The sequence below is a fragment of the Callorhinus ursinus genome, unplaced genomic scaffold, assembly GCF_003265705.2.
Source record: "Callorhinus ursinus isolate GAN/ISIS: 27379988/994484 unplaced genomic scaffold, GSC_fseal_2.0 scaffold154, whole genome shotgun sequence".
Taxonomy (NCBI): domain Eukaryota; kingdom Metazoa; phylum Chordata; class Mammalia; order Carnivora; family Otariidae; genus Callorhinus; species Callorhinus ursinus.
In genome coordinates, this window is record NW_027397216.1 from 55,105 (window position 1) to 72,131 (window position 17,027).

General features: G+C 41.7%; 1 protein-coding gene across 2 annotated transcripts; it reads right to left on the reverse strand.

Moving 5' to 3' along the window:
* Window positions 1-12,021: 12,021 nt before the first annotated feature.
* On the reverse strand, window positions 12,022-14,277 carry TCEAL8 (transcription elongation factor A like 8). 2 transcript variants are annotated; one of them, XM_025855362.2, is made up of 3 exons: window positions 14,123-14,263; window positions 13,629-13,702; window positions 12,022-13,008 (listed from the first exon to the last, which is right to left on the reverse strand). In XM_025855362.2, the coding sequence occupies exon 3, from the start codon at window positions 12,966-12,968 to the stop codon at window positions 12,615-12,617; it is 354 nt and encodes a 117-aa protein (XP_025711147.1). In that variant the 5' UTR covers window positions 12,969-13,008; window positions 13,629-13,702; window positions 14,123-14,263; the 3' UTR covers window positions 12,022-12,614. The 2 variants fall into 2 exon arrangements, with proteins under 2 accessions (XP_025711147.1, XP_073746533.1); XM_073890432.1 differs by lacking the exon at window positions 13,629-13,702 and having other exon boundaries at window positions 14,123-14,277.
* Between the last annotated feature and the right edge of the window lie 2,750 nt (window positions 14,278-17,027).

A 17,027-nucleotide genomic window follows, 5' to 3' on the forward strand; every position in this document is an offset into this window, starting at 1 on the left:
GCATGATGGTGTGTTTGCTTAATATGTGTAAGGTATCTAGGTAGTAATGTACCTTATTAGGCACTAGGTAGTTAGTAGGCCTGGATAAAAAAAGATATCTTTGTTTTAACTGAGCATAATATATGGGGAAATAATGATGCTTTACACAGTACTTAGCTTTATAGATTGATGTGTAGGATATAGATTGTGTGGGATAGAGTAAGGAGTTTAATGTTTTAGCTTGAACTTAAATCCTGTGCCACCCTATAATTAATACATTCAGGTAAGTCTCCCGGCCTTTGTTAAAAAACAAAATTCAACCTAGTAAATTTGAAGATATAATCGGCTTTATTAAGCAGGAGGGTGGGACAAGGAAGTTATTAGCAAAAGAAAGGATTGTTTCAGGCAAAATCACTGTCCTTTAGGGGTAAGAGCAGAGGGTCTTATTAGGTGGATTGCTTCATCTTTCTGTGGGGGATGGAGAGGGCCCATGTGACAAATTACCTCTGCTGCTGACCAGAAAATTCCTGACTGACCAGTTAAGACTACATTACTACATTTCTGAGGAAGGTTGAAACTGCAATTAGGTTAGGTATTAAGCCCCAGTTTGGTGACTTAGCCTAGCATAAATGACTCTATTTGGGGCCTGTGGTTTTCTATTAACACTTGGAAGAGTGGCCCTAATAGGAGAATATGGAATGGTTTCAACTTAAGGAAACAGGCAAATAGGGCTTTGTACGTCAGAGTGGAGGGTAAGGAACAAGCCTCACTATAACACGATATCTGTTGCTCAAATTTATCTCCTTTCCTAGGCCCCTAGCCCCCAGTGCATTCATCATGGAAAGAGGGGACCTGTAAGTAAAAATGACTTTTTGTGGGTATGTATTGCATGTGTGCCCAAGCAACACTGGGACAGTACCCATCTGGGTAAATGTAATATTGAAGTGGAAAGAAGTATATTCTCTACATTGATGGAGGGATAGAGGACGATTTGGTCCACCAGGGACTCCAGATAAATCAGTCAGATTTGTACTATCTTGAGGACTCCAAAACATCTGCAGCAGTGCGAAGCAGAACATGGCAGTTTCCAGGGTAAGGCCCATGGTGGATGGCATAGTAGCAGAAGAATGAAAGAGTGGGCAACCACCTTTGCTGTCTGGTCTTGTTTCTCAGCCTGGGTGTCATAAACATTGGCTAGTACCTCTATTAATAACTGAAGGAAATCTGAAGAGCTGAGGTTCTGCATGTGGGTGGGGTGAAGGAGGTAGCCAAACATAACAGCTCGTTTCATACTTATTACTTCATTTGATCTACTCAGCAGTCCTGTGAGACATTTTCCCTGTATTGCACATAAAGGACTAATTATGAAATTAATATATCTGCAATAACGGCCTAGCTGATACTTCTAGCTAAGGGATTCAAATGTCACTTGAAATTTACCATACTTTGAAATTTCTTTTTCAAGTATTTGTTAGCTGTTCCATACTGCCTTTATAAGTAAACTGACCTGTTATTTTGATAATTTTTATTCTATTTCTATTTAAACTTTTCATTAATTTTTATGATACAACTAAAATATGTTCTTTTGGAAAAATGAGAAAGTACAGATATGCAAAAAATACAAAAGGAAATTAAAATTTCCCATGAGTTTGCCCCTTAGAGAGGAACCAGAATTATTAAGCTTTTCATGTACATTTTTTCCAACTTTTTCTATGCACATATGGAAAGTATAAATATACTTATTTTAAATTGGGATATCATATATATGTATAGATGCAGATATAGGAGATACAGATAGATTTATATATATATATATATACATTTACACATACATACACTATTTTCAACCTACTTTATTCACAGTACAATATATAACGACTGTTTTTCTACGCAATTTGGAAAAATCCCCTACTAAAATGCAGGCTTGCATATAGAGTCACAAGACAAAATCCAATGAGATATTGGTAACAACAGGAACATCTAAAACCAGTACCATCAAAAGGTTAAAAATAAGATGAGCAAAGTGATATGTAGAAAATGTAACCAAAATAAAAGTTGGGCTCTGTTTATATAAGAAAAAAGAAAATTGAAGGTAAAAAGCATTACATGGGATAAGGCTGCTTCCTGGACTGCCTTTGCTTCCAGGGCATTATTCTAAATTTATTTCTTAATCTTTTTATCTCTTCCAGGCACCTTTTTATCTCATCTCCTCCTCCTCCTGTCACTTCGTCATTGCTGGCATGTCTATGGGGTGCTTGCTCCTGGCTATTATTTCCTCTAGCTTCCTGGCCTTCACCTTCCTCCAAAGGTAACTCTACATTCAACCTTTTCTTCATTTGCTCGGTAGGTATTTTCCATGTCGAGATTTGTTTTTCCTTTTTCTTCTTTGAATTAAATTACTGTTAGGGAGGAAATGCTGAATGTGTGTTGTTCATTCCAGCACCCGTCAGCTTTCTCAAATCAAGGAAATGGGTGCAAAGGTCTTGCCCTTCCTCTAATTCGCTCCTCTCTTCAGGTTCTTGCCTTTCTTCCACACCTGAAAGGCCAGTGTAGATTTCCTCATTCTCTCTCAACAATTTCCCATTTAGTCCTTTCTACGGTCCTTTCCCTTGACTGAATGAGAGGCAAGTAGGAGCAGTGTGGCGTCCTAGTCATATTCTTGCCTGAGCCATATCCACTCTTTCACCCCTCACCCTAGAGCTCCAGGCCAGATTACTGTGTCATACCAACCTGCCCAAATTCCAAGTCGTTCCTCCTCCAGTTTCCCTTCTTGGACTAAGACATGCCTAATGGATATTTAGACCTGCAGACAGATGAGAGTGTGTGGTACTGAAGTGCTTGGTGGACAGGCCAGTATATGAGACAAAAGCCTCTTTCAAGATTAGCCACCCCATCTCCTCAAATTTCAAAAGTCCTCCTTCCTGTCCTGGGTGCCTGGGTGGCGCTGCCTTCAGCTCAGGTCATGGTCCCAGGGTCCTGGGATCGGGTCTCACATCGGGCTCCCCCTGCTCTGTGGGGAGCCTGCTTCTCCCTCTCCCTCTGCTGCTCCCCCTGCTTGTGTGCACTCTCTCTCTCTCTCTCTGTCAAATAAATAAATAAAATCTTTAAAAAAAAAGTCCTCCTTCCTGTCCTGTCTCACCCTCATCCCCAGCCATGAAGTGCCCACCATATTGGAATAGGGAACTTGTTTTAATGGTTTCTTAGGCTCCATTCATTTGCTGTGTGCCCTCTACATAACCACCGTTTGTTTTAGCTCCTCCCTTTTCATCTTGAGGCTTATCTCTGTGTTTATCCACCATTTCCCTATAGGCAGGCTATGAAAGAAGATTATTTCCAAGCTATCCCCAGGTCTATATGTCCCTTCTCTGATCCTTCTCCAGCCCTCCTTTCTATCCCCAGGCCCGTCATTTTTTATTCCAAATGGTTGAAGTGGCATAGAGCATACAGGCCCAAAACAGCTTCAGTCTTTGCCCTCCTTCCCTTCCAGGCACACCCCTTTACACCACATCCACCAACACAGTTCCTGGTCCAGTTGCCCACACAGACCTGCTTTGTTCTGGGGAAGTGGGTTCCTCCCTGTCCTGCTCTGCACCGGATGCCAGCCCGCCTCCGTGGAAAAGGGGGTGTTGCAGAAAAAAAGATCTGGACAAGAGGGACTTATGCTCACCTTAGCTCCTGGTCATGTGAGGGCCTTGCATCACTGCAGAGCTCGCCCCGCACCCCAACTCATTCCCGGCCCCCACCCCACCTCTCATCTGGCAGGCAGTGCAGCAGGGACCTGTACCGTAGTCCTGCCAACATACACACTCCCAAAGGCCCCCTCTCTGTCCTTCTGTTCATGGAGCCTCATCCTGAACTGCCCTATCGTCCATTCCTGTCCAAGATAATCTGCGGGGCCACAATTGGTTTCACTGCCTTAGGTTGGAGTTTGCTCTTCTCTGGTTGCTAGTGAATGTCTCCACCCACTCCCCATCCCTACTCTAGCCAGGCCTTGGTTTTCTGCTTTTCCCTCTTCTACCTCTTGGTTACCTGCCTCTCCTGCTCCCTCCTACCCTCCTCTACCATCCCCCTCAGCCACCAGTGCCCACCTTGCTTTTGTCATGCGAGGTGGCAGGGATCTAAAGTGTGATTTTTGCTAATTCTCAATATTTTTCTGCATAATTGTTTAATCATGAATACAGTACAGCTATTTTCATTTGGGAAGAGAATAGTTTGTTTGTTTTTAAAGATCTTTAACATTCCTCTAGGCCAGATTCAACTTTAGCATTACTTCTTTTTTTCCACTTCTTGGTCATTGGTTATTTTAAATTTTACTTTAGAAACTTTAGAAAGAAGGGATGCCTGGCTGGCTCCATTGGTAGAGCATGTGACTCTTGAACTCAGGGTCATGAGTTTGAGCCCCGTGTTGGGCATGGAACATACTTAAAACACACACACACACACACACACACACACACACAAGGGATTTAAAAAGCAGTTTAAGTTTATGACCTACTTAAGGGTGGCTTATCATTAACATTGTAACTATAATTCACTTCCATGTAAATGACACCTGAAATTTTTTAAGGGGACCAGGAAGGAGAGAGACCTTTTTTTTAATCTTTTAATTTTTTATTGTTATGTTAATCACCTTAATAAAAATTTCTACTATTAAAGTAGAAAAAATTTTGCTGCCATCTCACATCCTCAGGGGGTTGCATATTGACCTGTTTGTTCCCAAAAATACATATGCAACACACACATACACATAGAGCAGTCCAAATAGATGCATTTTTTTAATTAACAGTGCAGGCTTCAGCACCAAGGTTCCACATGCTCTCATACATTGCTGAACTGAGCTGAACAATCCAATATAACTCCTTTGAAAAAATAGCAGTATTGATTCCTCTCCACATTAAAAATGTTTATTAGTTGAACAATAATAGCTGTAAATCATGCTTACAAAACTACCATTTATGAAGTACTTACTTTGTACCAGGGGCATTAATTAGATATTTGCCTTTAATCCTCACAACCATTCTTTGACAGATGCTCTGATTGTCCCAATTTTACAGGGAAATCCTCATTCTACTTTTTACAGAATTCTCAAAGACAAAAAGAACCTGACAAGTAGAGAACATTTTTATATATTTTCATACCAGCTTTTAGCTGTTATTGGAGATGAACTCCATTTGGGGAGTGTTTAGAAGATTGGTATAAAATGTGGTTCTTGGAGGGCAACTTTATGTACACCACTATACTGTAGTCCTGATATATTTCTAGTCTGAATCCAATTTCACCTTTTGCTCTTGTGTAAATACAGATTACATTACTCTTATGTTGGATTCTTTTGCTTTACTCCCATCCTTGCTGCATCCTCACACCCCGTTACTCCATTCCTACCATTGTGCTATTTCCTTCCTCACTTGCTCTGGGGCTCCCGACCACTGTTTTCTTCCTGCACTGGATAGGGGTTGAATGGGACAGGATCAACCTTGGTCTCTGTGACTCTCTTTTTTTTGATACTTTCCCTGCTGGCAAAGCAGTTCACATAAGTCTTTCTATATCAAGATCTGATACAATACCTTCAGGTTTTCTTATTAAACTACATTCTTCTTTTTGTCTTAATGTCCTAAGGTTGTTTCCAGTCCACTTTTATTGGATACTTAGATATTGTCAAGCTCCTCTTTTCCTCCCACAAGAATCTGATCATATCCATGGTGTGTAGATATTGCTCTTTTAACTTTTACAGAAAAGTCTTGATGACATGTGGTGGTCTGTCCCAACAAGTTGGCCTATGGAATGATTTCTTAAACTTTTGCCCGAAGTAGAGTTCAACCAGCTGCCCCGTCTTTATGTTCCTCTAAAGTTGTTTGCATAATCTATCACCTCATGTTTGCCGATAACCAAAGTTGTCAATCTTGATTCTAGATTCTCATTTAAGCCACCTTTTCTTCTGGAGGGCTGACCAGATATTTATGCCTTCCCCCACCCCACTACCACTAACTTTTTATTTTGAAAAGTTCAAACCTTCAAAGTATTTCAAAAATAATAAAATGAATGCCTATATACTCTTAATCCCTTCACCTAGATTAGATTCACCAATTAATATTTTGCCAGTTGCTTTCTCTCTCGTGCTATATATTTATTTTCTTTCTTTTTTTATTGCTGAACTACTTTAAAGCTAATCGTAGAATCATAATACTTCAGCATTTTGTCTCTTAACAATAAGGACAGTCTCCTAAACAAGCACAATACAATGATTGCATTCAGGAAATTTAGCATTGATGTAATACTATTTTCTTATCTACCATCCTTATTCAAACAATGTATTTAGTTGCTATGTCTTTTAATCTCTTCTAATTTAGAATAGTTATCTCGCCTTCTTTCTTTCGTGGCATTGACATTTTGGTGAGAATGTGGAGCAACTGAAATTCTCATACATTGTTTGAGTACAAAATATTACAACCAATTTGGAAAACTGTTGGCAATTTCATGTAAAATCAGTTGCCTTTGCTTTGCCCCAGCAGCTCTACTCCTAGATATTTACCCAAGAGAAATAAGAACACATACACGCAAAAAGCTTATACAAGTATATTCATAGCAGCTATATTTATAATAGACCAAAAAATGGAAACAATGCAAATGTTCAAAATATCTGAGTAGATAAATTGTTGTATATTCACACTATGGAAAAGGACAGGGCATTTTTTGGAGTCATGGAAATGTCCTATTTTACACACGATTATATACACTTAAGATCTGTTCATTTCACTGTATGTAAATTTTACCTCCCTTTTTTTTTAAAGAATGTAAATCAGAATAGATGCATCGTAAAGGCAGGAACTTCCTTTTATTCATTGCTGTGTCCCAGGGCCTAGCCAAGGGCCAGGGACTTAGTGGGAGCTCAGTAAACAACAGGGGTAGGGGATGGGGGTGATGAAGGAAGCAGACCTTGGAAATCATCTACATCAGTGGTTGTCAAATGCATAATGTAGACTTTGACTTTAAACCCTGGATATATAGGAATGTCTTGTATCTGAAACCTTATATCATTAATCCACTTCCTAGGTTACTAAGAATCCTTTTGATTAATTACAAGTGTTCTGAAATTTAAAAAAAAAAAGTCTATTACAACAAAACTTTTTCTGACTCTAAACCTATGCTTTTCCAGTTTTTTCATACTGCCTCGGCTTTACATGGTGAGCCTCCAGGATTAAGGGATAAACTGGCTGAGTGATGAGTATGTGTCCATACAGGGTTATGCCCATATAGTTGGATAACACTTATCTTAGCTCATGTGGCCAGTATCTGCAGACAGTTGAATATAGAGTCTCAGGAGAAAAGTCTGGGGTGGATAAACTGATTTTTGGCTAGCACAGTCTGATACACAGTAAGCATCCAGTGAATATTTGTTGAATGAGTCAATAAATGAAATGTAAATTTGGGAGCTCTGGCAAATACAGCTGAGGGTACATCCTGCCAGTATTTTTCTATAATTATATATTTTTAAAAGCAGAATTAGGAATCAATTTCATAATGTTCTTTGAAAATTATGTTTATTGCTATTTTATTTTTAAGAAATTAATATCACTTTGTAGGAGAATATTTAGAAATTAATTATGAAATGCCACCTTGTGACCAAAGAGAGAAATACAGCATTTCTCACAAGAGAGAGTGGCACCGAGGTAGCATAGAGAGGGGTAGCTTCTCAGCTAGTACCCTCGGAGGTCTGACACACCAGGTTCTTCTCAGAAGTAAGTTGGAACAGAAAGGAAACAAGGAACTGGAAGAGCCAACAGGCCCTATCTCAGCTAAAGAGATAGGAGAAATAGAATTATACTACTTTCACCTTTATGATCCTTTTCTAATTGTAAAAACTCCAGATGGGGCACCTGGGTGACTCAGTTGGTTAAGCATCTGCCTTCAGCTCAGGTCATGATCCCAGGGTCCTGGGATGGCGCCCTGCGTCCCGCTCCCTGCTCAGCAGGAAGTCTGCTTCTCCATCCCCCTCCCTGCTCCCCCTTCGCATTCTCTCTCTCTCTCTCTCTCAAATAAATAAATAAACTCTTTAAAAAAAAAACACATGTTCATTGAAAAAGTTAAAACTGGAAATACAGTGAAGGATAAAGATGAACTTATAAATTTCCCATAATAATACCATTTAGAAATATTCACTTCAAATAGTTTGATATTTCTCTTTAATCTCCATGTGTGTATGTGTGTGTTGCTGCTAGCTTTTTCATGAAACAGTATGATGGTCAGAAACAGCTTTCCATGTCAAAGAGATGTTTCTACATCATGTTTTGTAATTCATGAAAGTGGGATTTTCTTTGTTATTTCAAATTTTCAGGCAGGTAACTAAGTAATTGGAAATGTGGAAGGAATTTTTTTTCATCCTACAATACACAAAAGGGACCAGAATGCATAAATGTTGTAAATGTATATAGGATTCAAATATTTCTCTTATAATTCCTAATGAATGACAGTTATTCCATTTAGTTTATGTACTATTTGCTACTTAGTTTGTGTAAAATTTGCTACTAAGGGATAAGGTTGAATGAAAGAAACAAGAATAGACTTTTCTTTTGGAAGGGTGATAAGGAGTCAAGGAATCACAGACTTTCTGAGTTCTTATTTGAATATAATCTCAGGATCATCCAATAATGATGATGATGATGATGATGATGATGACACTTGATAATGATGATCAAAGATCTAACATTCTCTAAGGGTCTGTTGCATGCCAGGAATTTCATATAGTTTTCTGCATTTACTTCCCACAACAGTCTTAGGGGTTTATGTAGGGTTATACTCATTTTAGAGATGAATGAACCAATCTGGGTTCACACTTCTTATAAGCAGAGAATGCAATTCTAGCCAGTGCTTTCCCATTATATTGGCCTCACCCTTTCAGATGATGGGTTTCCAGGGCTTGCCCACTGATCCTTAGAAATCTTCACAGTATGTGGCCTGTGCCCAACAGGAATCCATTGAATAGTCACTCAATACCATTCCTTGATGATGATGATAATTATGATGATGATAATCAGCAATGATGGTGGTGGAGAAGAAATTTTCTCTTTGATCTAGAGTTCTATTTCCAGGGAGCCCATGAATGGCCCATTTCAAAGATAGTAGGTATCCTAAAAGAAAAAAGAAGATAATTTGTGATTTATGCAACGTTACATGTCATAAGGGGAAGAGCCGAGATTGGAACCCAAGTTTTTCTGGTTCTAAGGCTGTACACTTAACCACTTTGCCTTCCTAAACCCAAGAAGTTGAATTTTATCTTCACCTTATTGCCCAACCAATTTTTAGGATATCAAAAAAAAGTGGTAATAATTCCTATATTTAGGTAATAAGACCTATCTTTAGGTAATAACACCTAAAGAGCAAGGGTCACAATTGCTTCCTCCACCATCAGTGCTTTCAAAAACATCTTACCAATTCACACCTTGACTGAGCTGGCCCACAAGTTTGAGGCCGGGTCTGCAGTGCAGGGGTGTTGTTCATACAGAAGGTGATGCCCCCTTTCTCCTAAACTGTAGGACCACATGCTTTTGCAAGCTTCCTTTACTCAGGGTTTCCTATATCTCTGACCCTGGGCTCATGCAGACATCAGAACTACGACACCAAGCACACACAGAGCTAAAGGTACCAACAGAGGCCCTTCTGGGAGTCTGAGCAAGGTAGGTGGGAGAGGAATGAGGGAGGTCTTGTCTGAGATCTGTCCTCATTTTCACTTCAATTGTTTTGGGAGTTCCTTCACTGGACTCTGAGAGAAGGGTCAGCCTCTTTTGCTTTATCTCCAAGTTACCTGGTCAGACCCAGTTCATACAATTGCTTAGCCGAAGACTATCATGACCCATGTTTCCAGTTAGGAATCTTTGGGGCTTTATCTCTTCCCTCACACAAAGTTCCGCAAAAGAGAAAGGGAGAAGAAAGGAAAGGCAAAGTGCTCTGACCTGCAACGAGGACAGTTGTCTTCCAACTATGTTCAGGACAGGCCATTCATCAGGTTAGGAGAGTCTGTGCCTGCTGCAGGCTGGAGCAGGGAAACCATAGTCAGACCCACCCTGAGGAGCAGTGTGGCTTAAGTGAGCCCTTCCACAGCCTAACTGAGCACCAGCCCTCTGAGCACCAGAAGAATGGATTCATCCTGTCTTGTCAAACTGGTACAGTTAGTCCCTGGAATTTCAGCTCACTCCAACAAGAGTCCAGCCCAATTGGCACCCATCAGGCTGTTGCAACCTTGAAGAATGGTCTGAAGACATGAAGATCCCCCAAAATGACATCACACAATGGAAAAAATGAAAACAAAGCCAAAGGGCATAGGACTGGCTCACCATTTTGTGTGATCACAAAAAGAGAACTTGAATACATTTTACTCATATTGGAAGGAGTGAATGCATGGCCAAACATGGTGTTGTCAAGAAAAGTGCATCTAATATTACATTCCCTCATCTTTTTATCTTGTATTTCTTTATTAAAGGAAATCTTTCAAATGCTATGTATAAATCTGTCAGTCTTTTCATAGTTAAAAAGATAAACACGGTTATAGGCCTTCTGAATTTCAGTAAACATTCACCAATATTGTCTTCTAATTAAAGTTCATATTTGTAATAATGGAAAGCATACTGTATATACCAGTCATCCTCATGCTGCAATGTGCATCATAATCACCTAGAGGAGCTTGCTGTTACTTCTATAGCCCACCTCCAGTCGGCAAATCCTAGGGTGGGCCCCAGAAATCAGTATTTTATTTTTTTTTAGATTTTGTCAGAGAGAGAGAGAGTACAAGCAGCAAGGGGGGGGGGAGAAGCAGGCTCCCACTGAGCAAGGAGCCCAATGTGGGACTTGATCCCAGGACCCCGGGATCATGACCTGAGCTGAAGGCAGACACTTAACAGACTGAGCCACCCAGGCATTCCCAGAAATCAGTATTTTAAAGATGCTCCCCAAGGTGGTTCTAATGCAGGTGATGATGCAAGACTTTGATGAAACATTTGGAGAGCAATCTATTTCATGCACTTTCTTTTTGGAAATGCTTGCCATAATGTTAGAGAAATAAAAAACTTGTGGAAGACTATTGAGTCAACAGCAAAATGTGGATAACACCAGCTCCTTAGTAATAATTAAATCAAGAAACCAATTAAATATTAAAACAGGTCTCAGTTAAACACAAGTACGTAGGAGTATCAGGAGGCAAAGTTTTTGTTCTATAGGGGAAATAAATACAATTCCTAACATTTACATAATAGCCTTTCTTCTAGATTTATAGTTCTTAGTGCCTTTGCAAGTTTTTTTTTTCTTTCATGTTTTAACTTGGGATGGGATAGGGTGAAGGGGACTATTCCCTTAGATCTGTTATCCTTATTGTGTGCAACTTATGGATATGCAGTTTTCTGAACCAGTAGGGCAGGCCTGCCAGGAACCTTCATGCACCGATTATCTCACCAGAGAAGGAAGACAAAACCTTAGTCCTTAGACCTAAGGCAACCGTTTTTTTTTTTTTAATTCAAACTTGTACCTTGGTCCAACTCCCAAAACGGCCTCATCATGTCTGACTCCTATTTAGAGGGGTCCTGGGATTAGAAACAGAAGGGGCTGTTTTGCTAAGAACCCTGAAAGGCAGCATGGCCCAAGCCGTCTCACCTGTGTGAAGGGTCACTATGAAGCAGAGAGGCTTCAGAAGACAGAACAGGGGTTCGACCCACTGGGGAGTCCAGGAAAGTGAGTGGGTTTTGGCACCCGAGGACTCCGGTGCACCAGGAGCAGCGAGGGACAGCAGAGAGCAAAGGGCAGAACCCCAGGGAGGAGGAGCGTGGGGCTCTACAGCAGTTGACTGGCATGAAGCCCCCAGGGCCCTGCCTCCTAATGGACTTGTTCCTGAGCACAGGGAAGTCATGTCAGGGCCCTCCCTCCAATAACTGATGCTCTATGGTGGGTTGGGGTTCTGTATGCACAAAGGGTAACCAAAGGAGTCACCTTTCTTCCTGACAGCAGCCCTGCGAGGCAAATGTTTTCCCCGTGAAAAAGACAGAGTCTTAAGCAAGTATATCTGTAATAATTGCCAGTTTTATTCCTCTGGCTAAGAGATCCAGAGGTAACGAGGTTTACATTTTTTTTAATAGTTCTTCCATCAAGAGTTTAGGTGCCCCCATTGCCCTTAGAAGCTGGTTGCAAATTATTTAACTCTTACTTATAAAACTTTAATTCTTCGTGTGTGTGTGACATGTGTTCATGAAAAAATACATATAAGCAAAAGGAAAAAAGCTAACGCCACACAGAAATAAGCAGTTACGTTTCTGATATATGTATGTATACACACACGCACACACGCACACACAAATTTGGGATTTAATTCTACATATATGAGCTGATACTAAATATATCGCTTTGTAACCTGTTATGTTTTACTTCACAATATATAATGAATATATTTTCATGCAAATGTGTGAAACTTTCCAATTGAAAAACAGACCTGGAGAATGGGTCAAAATACAAAATCCAGTGAGATGCTGATAACAAGGAAACTACCTAAAACAAAATTCCACCAGATGATTAAAGTAAAACGAAGGTCAAAGATACATCAGAAAACGCTAACAGAAAGAAAGCAGGGGCCAGATTTTAATATCAGACAAAAAAAGAATTCAAGGCCTAAAGCACACAGGGTAAGGACGGCTGCGTGAATGTCTTTGCTTCCAATGCATCATCACAAACTTGTTTCTTACTCTTCTTATCTCTTCCCTAAGCCTTTCCAACTCATCTACTCCTCTTATCATTTCTTCAGGGTCCAAATGCCTCACAGGAGTGTCCTCTTTAAACCCCTGGCCAGGCTGGGTCAGCCCTCCTCCAAGATTTCCTTCTGCTTCCTGGCTTACACCTTCTTCGGAAGGTTGAGGATTTCCTTCCGCCTCCTGTGGTACATCTTCCGAAGGGCGGTCGGCCTCGGTCTTTGGCATGTTCTGTGGTTTTCCTTCATTTTCTTCACAAGACTTTTGCATGTTGAGTATTTTTCTGTTATTTCTTTTGAATAAATTAATCCTGGAAAACAAGGAAACGAAACAACTAGATGCCAGACAGACAGGCAGCCAAAGTATGGGTTCCCAGAGAGATTTGCCTCTTCTCATTCAGATCCCTAATTGTCAAAGTTTTCCAACTAGAGAAGGCTAGGTCCTCAGGCTCCGAACTCCCCTGACTCCACCCCTTCCTCCACCTCCCTTCCCTCCCCCTCTCGCTCCAGCTCCATCTTCCCTCCTCCCGCTCCAGCCCACCATTTCCCAGCAGGCCCTGCTTACAGGCCTCTCCTAGCCCAGAAACGGGAGCAGCGCGGAAGCAATTAACCCCCTCCTTAGACGCTGGTCTCCAATATTCCCGCCCTCTCGGGCTTTCCCAGGCAGTCCCAGCCTCCCGCCACTCACCTGAGATCTGCTGGTGCAGTCTCTAGCCTCCCCTCCCCCTTCCACGTCTCTCCAGCCTCCCCCGCCCCCGCCCCATTTCCGCTGCAGGCTCTGCAAAGGCCTCCAGCGCTTAATCCGGATGGGGAGAGGCTGTGGCGACCCCAGGATGTGCTTTGGTGTCATCCACGCACTCCCACTCCCACTCCCACCCGCACCCCCACCCCCACCCGAAGGTACGTGAGGCGATTGCACCCTTACACTGACCTGCAGGGATCCAGGGGATTTTCCTGCCTCCTTCCCTCACTCGATTTGTGTCGCGCCCAAAAGACCAAAGAGTCCTGCAGACCGAGAGGAGTGCTTGCTGAGCGAGCAGGCCAGTACCTTAATTACCGGTCCCTTTCACGATTCTAGGCCTTGTTCGTCTGAAGTTGTCCCACGTCCTCATCCTTTCCTTCCTTTTAAGGCAACCCCGCCCCCCCCCCCCCCCGCGCCGTGCCCACCGGTTCCCTGCAAGCAGGGAGTGGGAGACGCCAAGTTATTTCCCAAATTGTCTCTCTCTCGCTCTCTCTAGGGACCCTCAATTGGCTACCCTTCTCCGTCTCCACCCCGACCCCCACCAAACAGCCCCAAATTTCCTGCACAAAAATGGGAGTTTGGCGGGCTCTAATGTTGGGAAAACAGTGGTGACCCCGCCTGGCTACTGCTCTCTGGCTCCTAGACCCGAGGGTCCCCAAGGCAGCGCCCGCTTTTACACTGACCTGAAGAGATCCGAATCACTTTTCTCCTTCTCCAGCAATACGGAGCTGCTACAGGGAAACAGGCCCTGGACTATAAGGACTTCTGCACACGTCGACTCCTGGTCACGTGAGGGTCGCGTCATCAATGAGCTCCAGTCTTCAGTGACCCCTCCCATTTAACACTGCAGCCCGCCCCCTGCATTCCCTCCACTTGATACTGTCAATCTTTTTTCGTATTTGCCAATCAGAGACAATAGAACTGGTATCTTCTCCCTGCAGTTGCAATTCGCCTTTCTTGGATTGCCAGGGAGGATCAGCCTTTAGGGGTTAATCGACCATTTCTCCTTCGTTGGGGAATTATCTCTTTCTCTCTCTGCTTCGAATTTGCCCACCTCCCCTCCTCCCCCAAGACCTACAGTCCACCATTTCCCCAGGAGTCCCATCTAGCATTAAAATGGGCGAAGGTGGTAGATGGGGGGAGGGGTGGGGGTAGAGGCGACTAGAAAAGAATGTAGGAATGAGAGTGTGGAATTTTTTTTTTACTAGTTTTCTTGAATTTTTTCATGTTTTAAGCATGATATTAAATGATCATGATGCTTTACAATGATGTTTTAAAAAGAGATGCCACATAATATCTGACACAATCTGGAGGCAAAATAGTTTTTATCAATTTTTAAGACTTTGGAAAAGTTTCCTAATGGCTACAAATGAAATGACAGTTCTCACAACACATTGATGTGTTAGAAAAAAAAAATTTACATCATATTAAAAGAGCACCTTTAAAAAAAAAAGCTGACTTCCAGGTTAATCTGTGGGAAGGAGCCCGCTTTTCTCTTGTTAGCCATTTTATATAAGTAATCCACTACTTTTTCTTTCTCTGGCTGAACTAAAGTTATCAACTGTTAGATGTCTGACCTTTTCATTGATGACTGCTGGATGGCTTCCACTTGGGTTTCAAATAGGCTTCAGACAGACCTCTTATGTCCTCTAGGATCTGATGCCTTGTTAATCAGATGAGTCCCCAGAAGAGCCTGCTTTCCTCAGAGTGAACTTTATTTTGGAACTCAAATAAATATGTGGGAAAATAGCTTTCATACACTCACAAAGCCTTCAGAAAGGAGAGAGTACTCTGTATCTCACCATTTGGTGTGAGGCTTATTAGCAGGTAGAATTTTCATTCATTCATGGCACTCTTGAGATAGTCTGGTATCATTCACTTTGTTCCATTAAAAAAGAGAACTATCAACATTCATAATTGTTATGATCAGAAGCAGAGAGAACATCATTGCTGCAAAAAAAAAATATTAGTTAAAAGAGGAAACTGATATCCCAACAACCCATAATCCACTGGTACTTAGAAGTGTGTTGTTGCCAGAAATGGCATCCTGGCCAATGCAGCCAGCTGGAGAATCAGGAGAAGGAGGAAGTGAGGGATCTTTTGTCTAGGATGGTCACGGTGGGATGCGGCAGCCAAAAACAAAGCCTGCCATAGGGAAGGAAGGGTTCAAAAAATAAATATTTTTGCTGACTTAATGTTTATCATTTATATTTAAGCATCAAGAATTTATCCCACCCTTGAGGAATACATTTTCTATTATCCAAGAGAGAATTTTCAATGTAAATATAGCCAATGAATTGTAACGATGTGATCCTTAACTACCACAAAATGTTTCCATTCATTCTTTTCTGATATTACATTTAATGGGGGACAACTCTGACTTTTTAAAAATTATTATCATACAATAAAATTGGCCCTTTTCCGTGTGTACAGTTCTGTGAAGTTTAACAAATGTATAGATTTGTGTAATCACCACCACAATCAGGATGCAGTTCAATCACCCCCTCCAATAAAACTCCCTCATGCTTCCCCTTTGTAGTCATATCTTACCCCCTTCTCTGAACTCTGGCAACCACTGATCTATTCCCAATTCCTATAGTTTTGTCTTTTTCAGAATGTTACCTAAAAGAAATCTACAATATATCACATTTAGAGGCTTCTTTCACTCAGCATAATGCCCGGGAAAGTTATTTAAGCCGTTTCATGTAGCAATAGCTCATTCTTTGCTTTTTGCTAAGTAGTGTTCTGTTAGAAGAATGTTCCAGTTTATTTGTCCATTTACCCACAGGACATCTAAGTTGTTCCTAGTTTTGAGTAATTGTGAAGAGAGCTGCTATATACATATGTGTACAGGTTTAGGACCTGACTGTCTCAGGCCTGACTGTCAGGGGAACTCCTTCTCTGACCTATCTGCCTTCAGTGCCTCCCTCTCCAATTTACCTTACACGTTACCATCAAATTAAACTTTACTCTTCCTTATTCTTTTTTAAAGATTTTATTTACTTATTTGACAGAGAGATAGACAGAAGAGCACAAGCAGAGGGAATGGCAGAGAGAATGGCAGAGGCAGAGGGAGAAGCAGGCTCTGCACTGAGCAGGGAGCCCGATGCAGGACTCGATCCCAGAACTCTGGGATCATGCCCTGAGCCAAAGGCAGACGCTTAACCATTTGAGCCACCCAGGCGCCCTACTCTTCCTTATTCTTAAAACTTGTTATTTTCCTACTCGAAGGCCCTGGTGGGCAACCCCACCATCAGAGAAGTAAATCCTACTTTACTCTTCCTGACATTCAACATTGATGTGAATTGAGCCTGAGGACACATGTTCCCAGCTTTGTCATATGTTTCTCTACCACATCAAAAGGAACCCTCACTCATGGGGCATCTGGGTGGCTCAGTCCTTAAGCGTCTGCCTTCAGCCCAGGTCATGATCCCAGGGTCCTGGGATTGATCCGCATCGGGGCTCCCTGCTCGGCGGGAAACCTGCTTCTCCCTCTCCCACTCCCCCTGCTTGTGTTCCCTCTCTCACTGTGTCTCTCTCTGTCAAATTAATAAATAAAATCTTTAAAAAAAAAAAAGCAACCCTCAC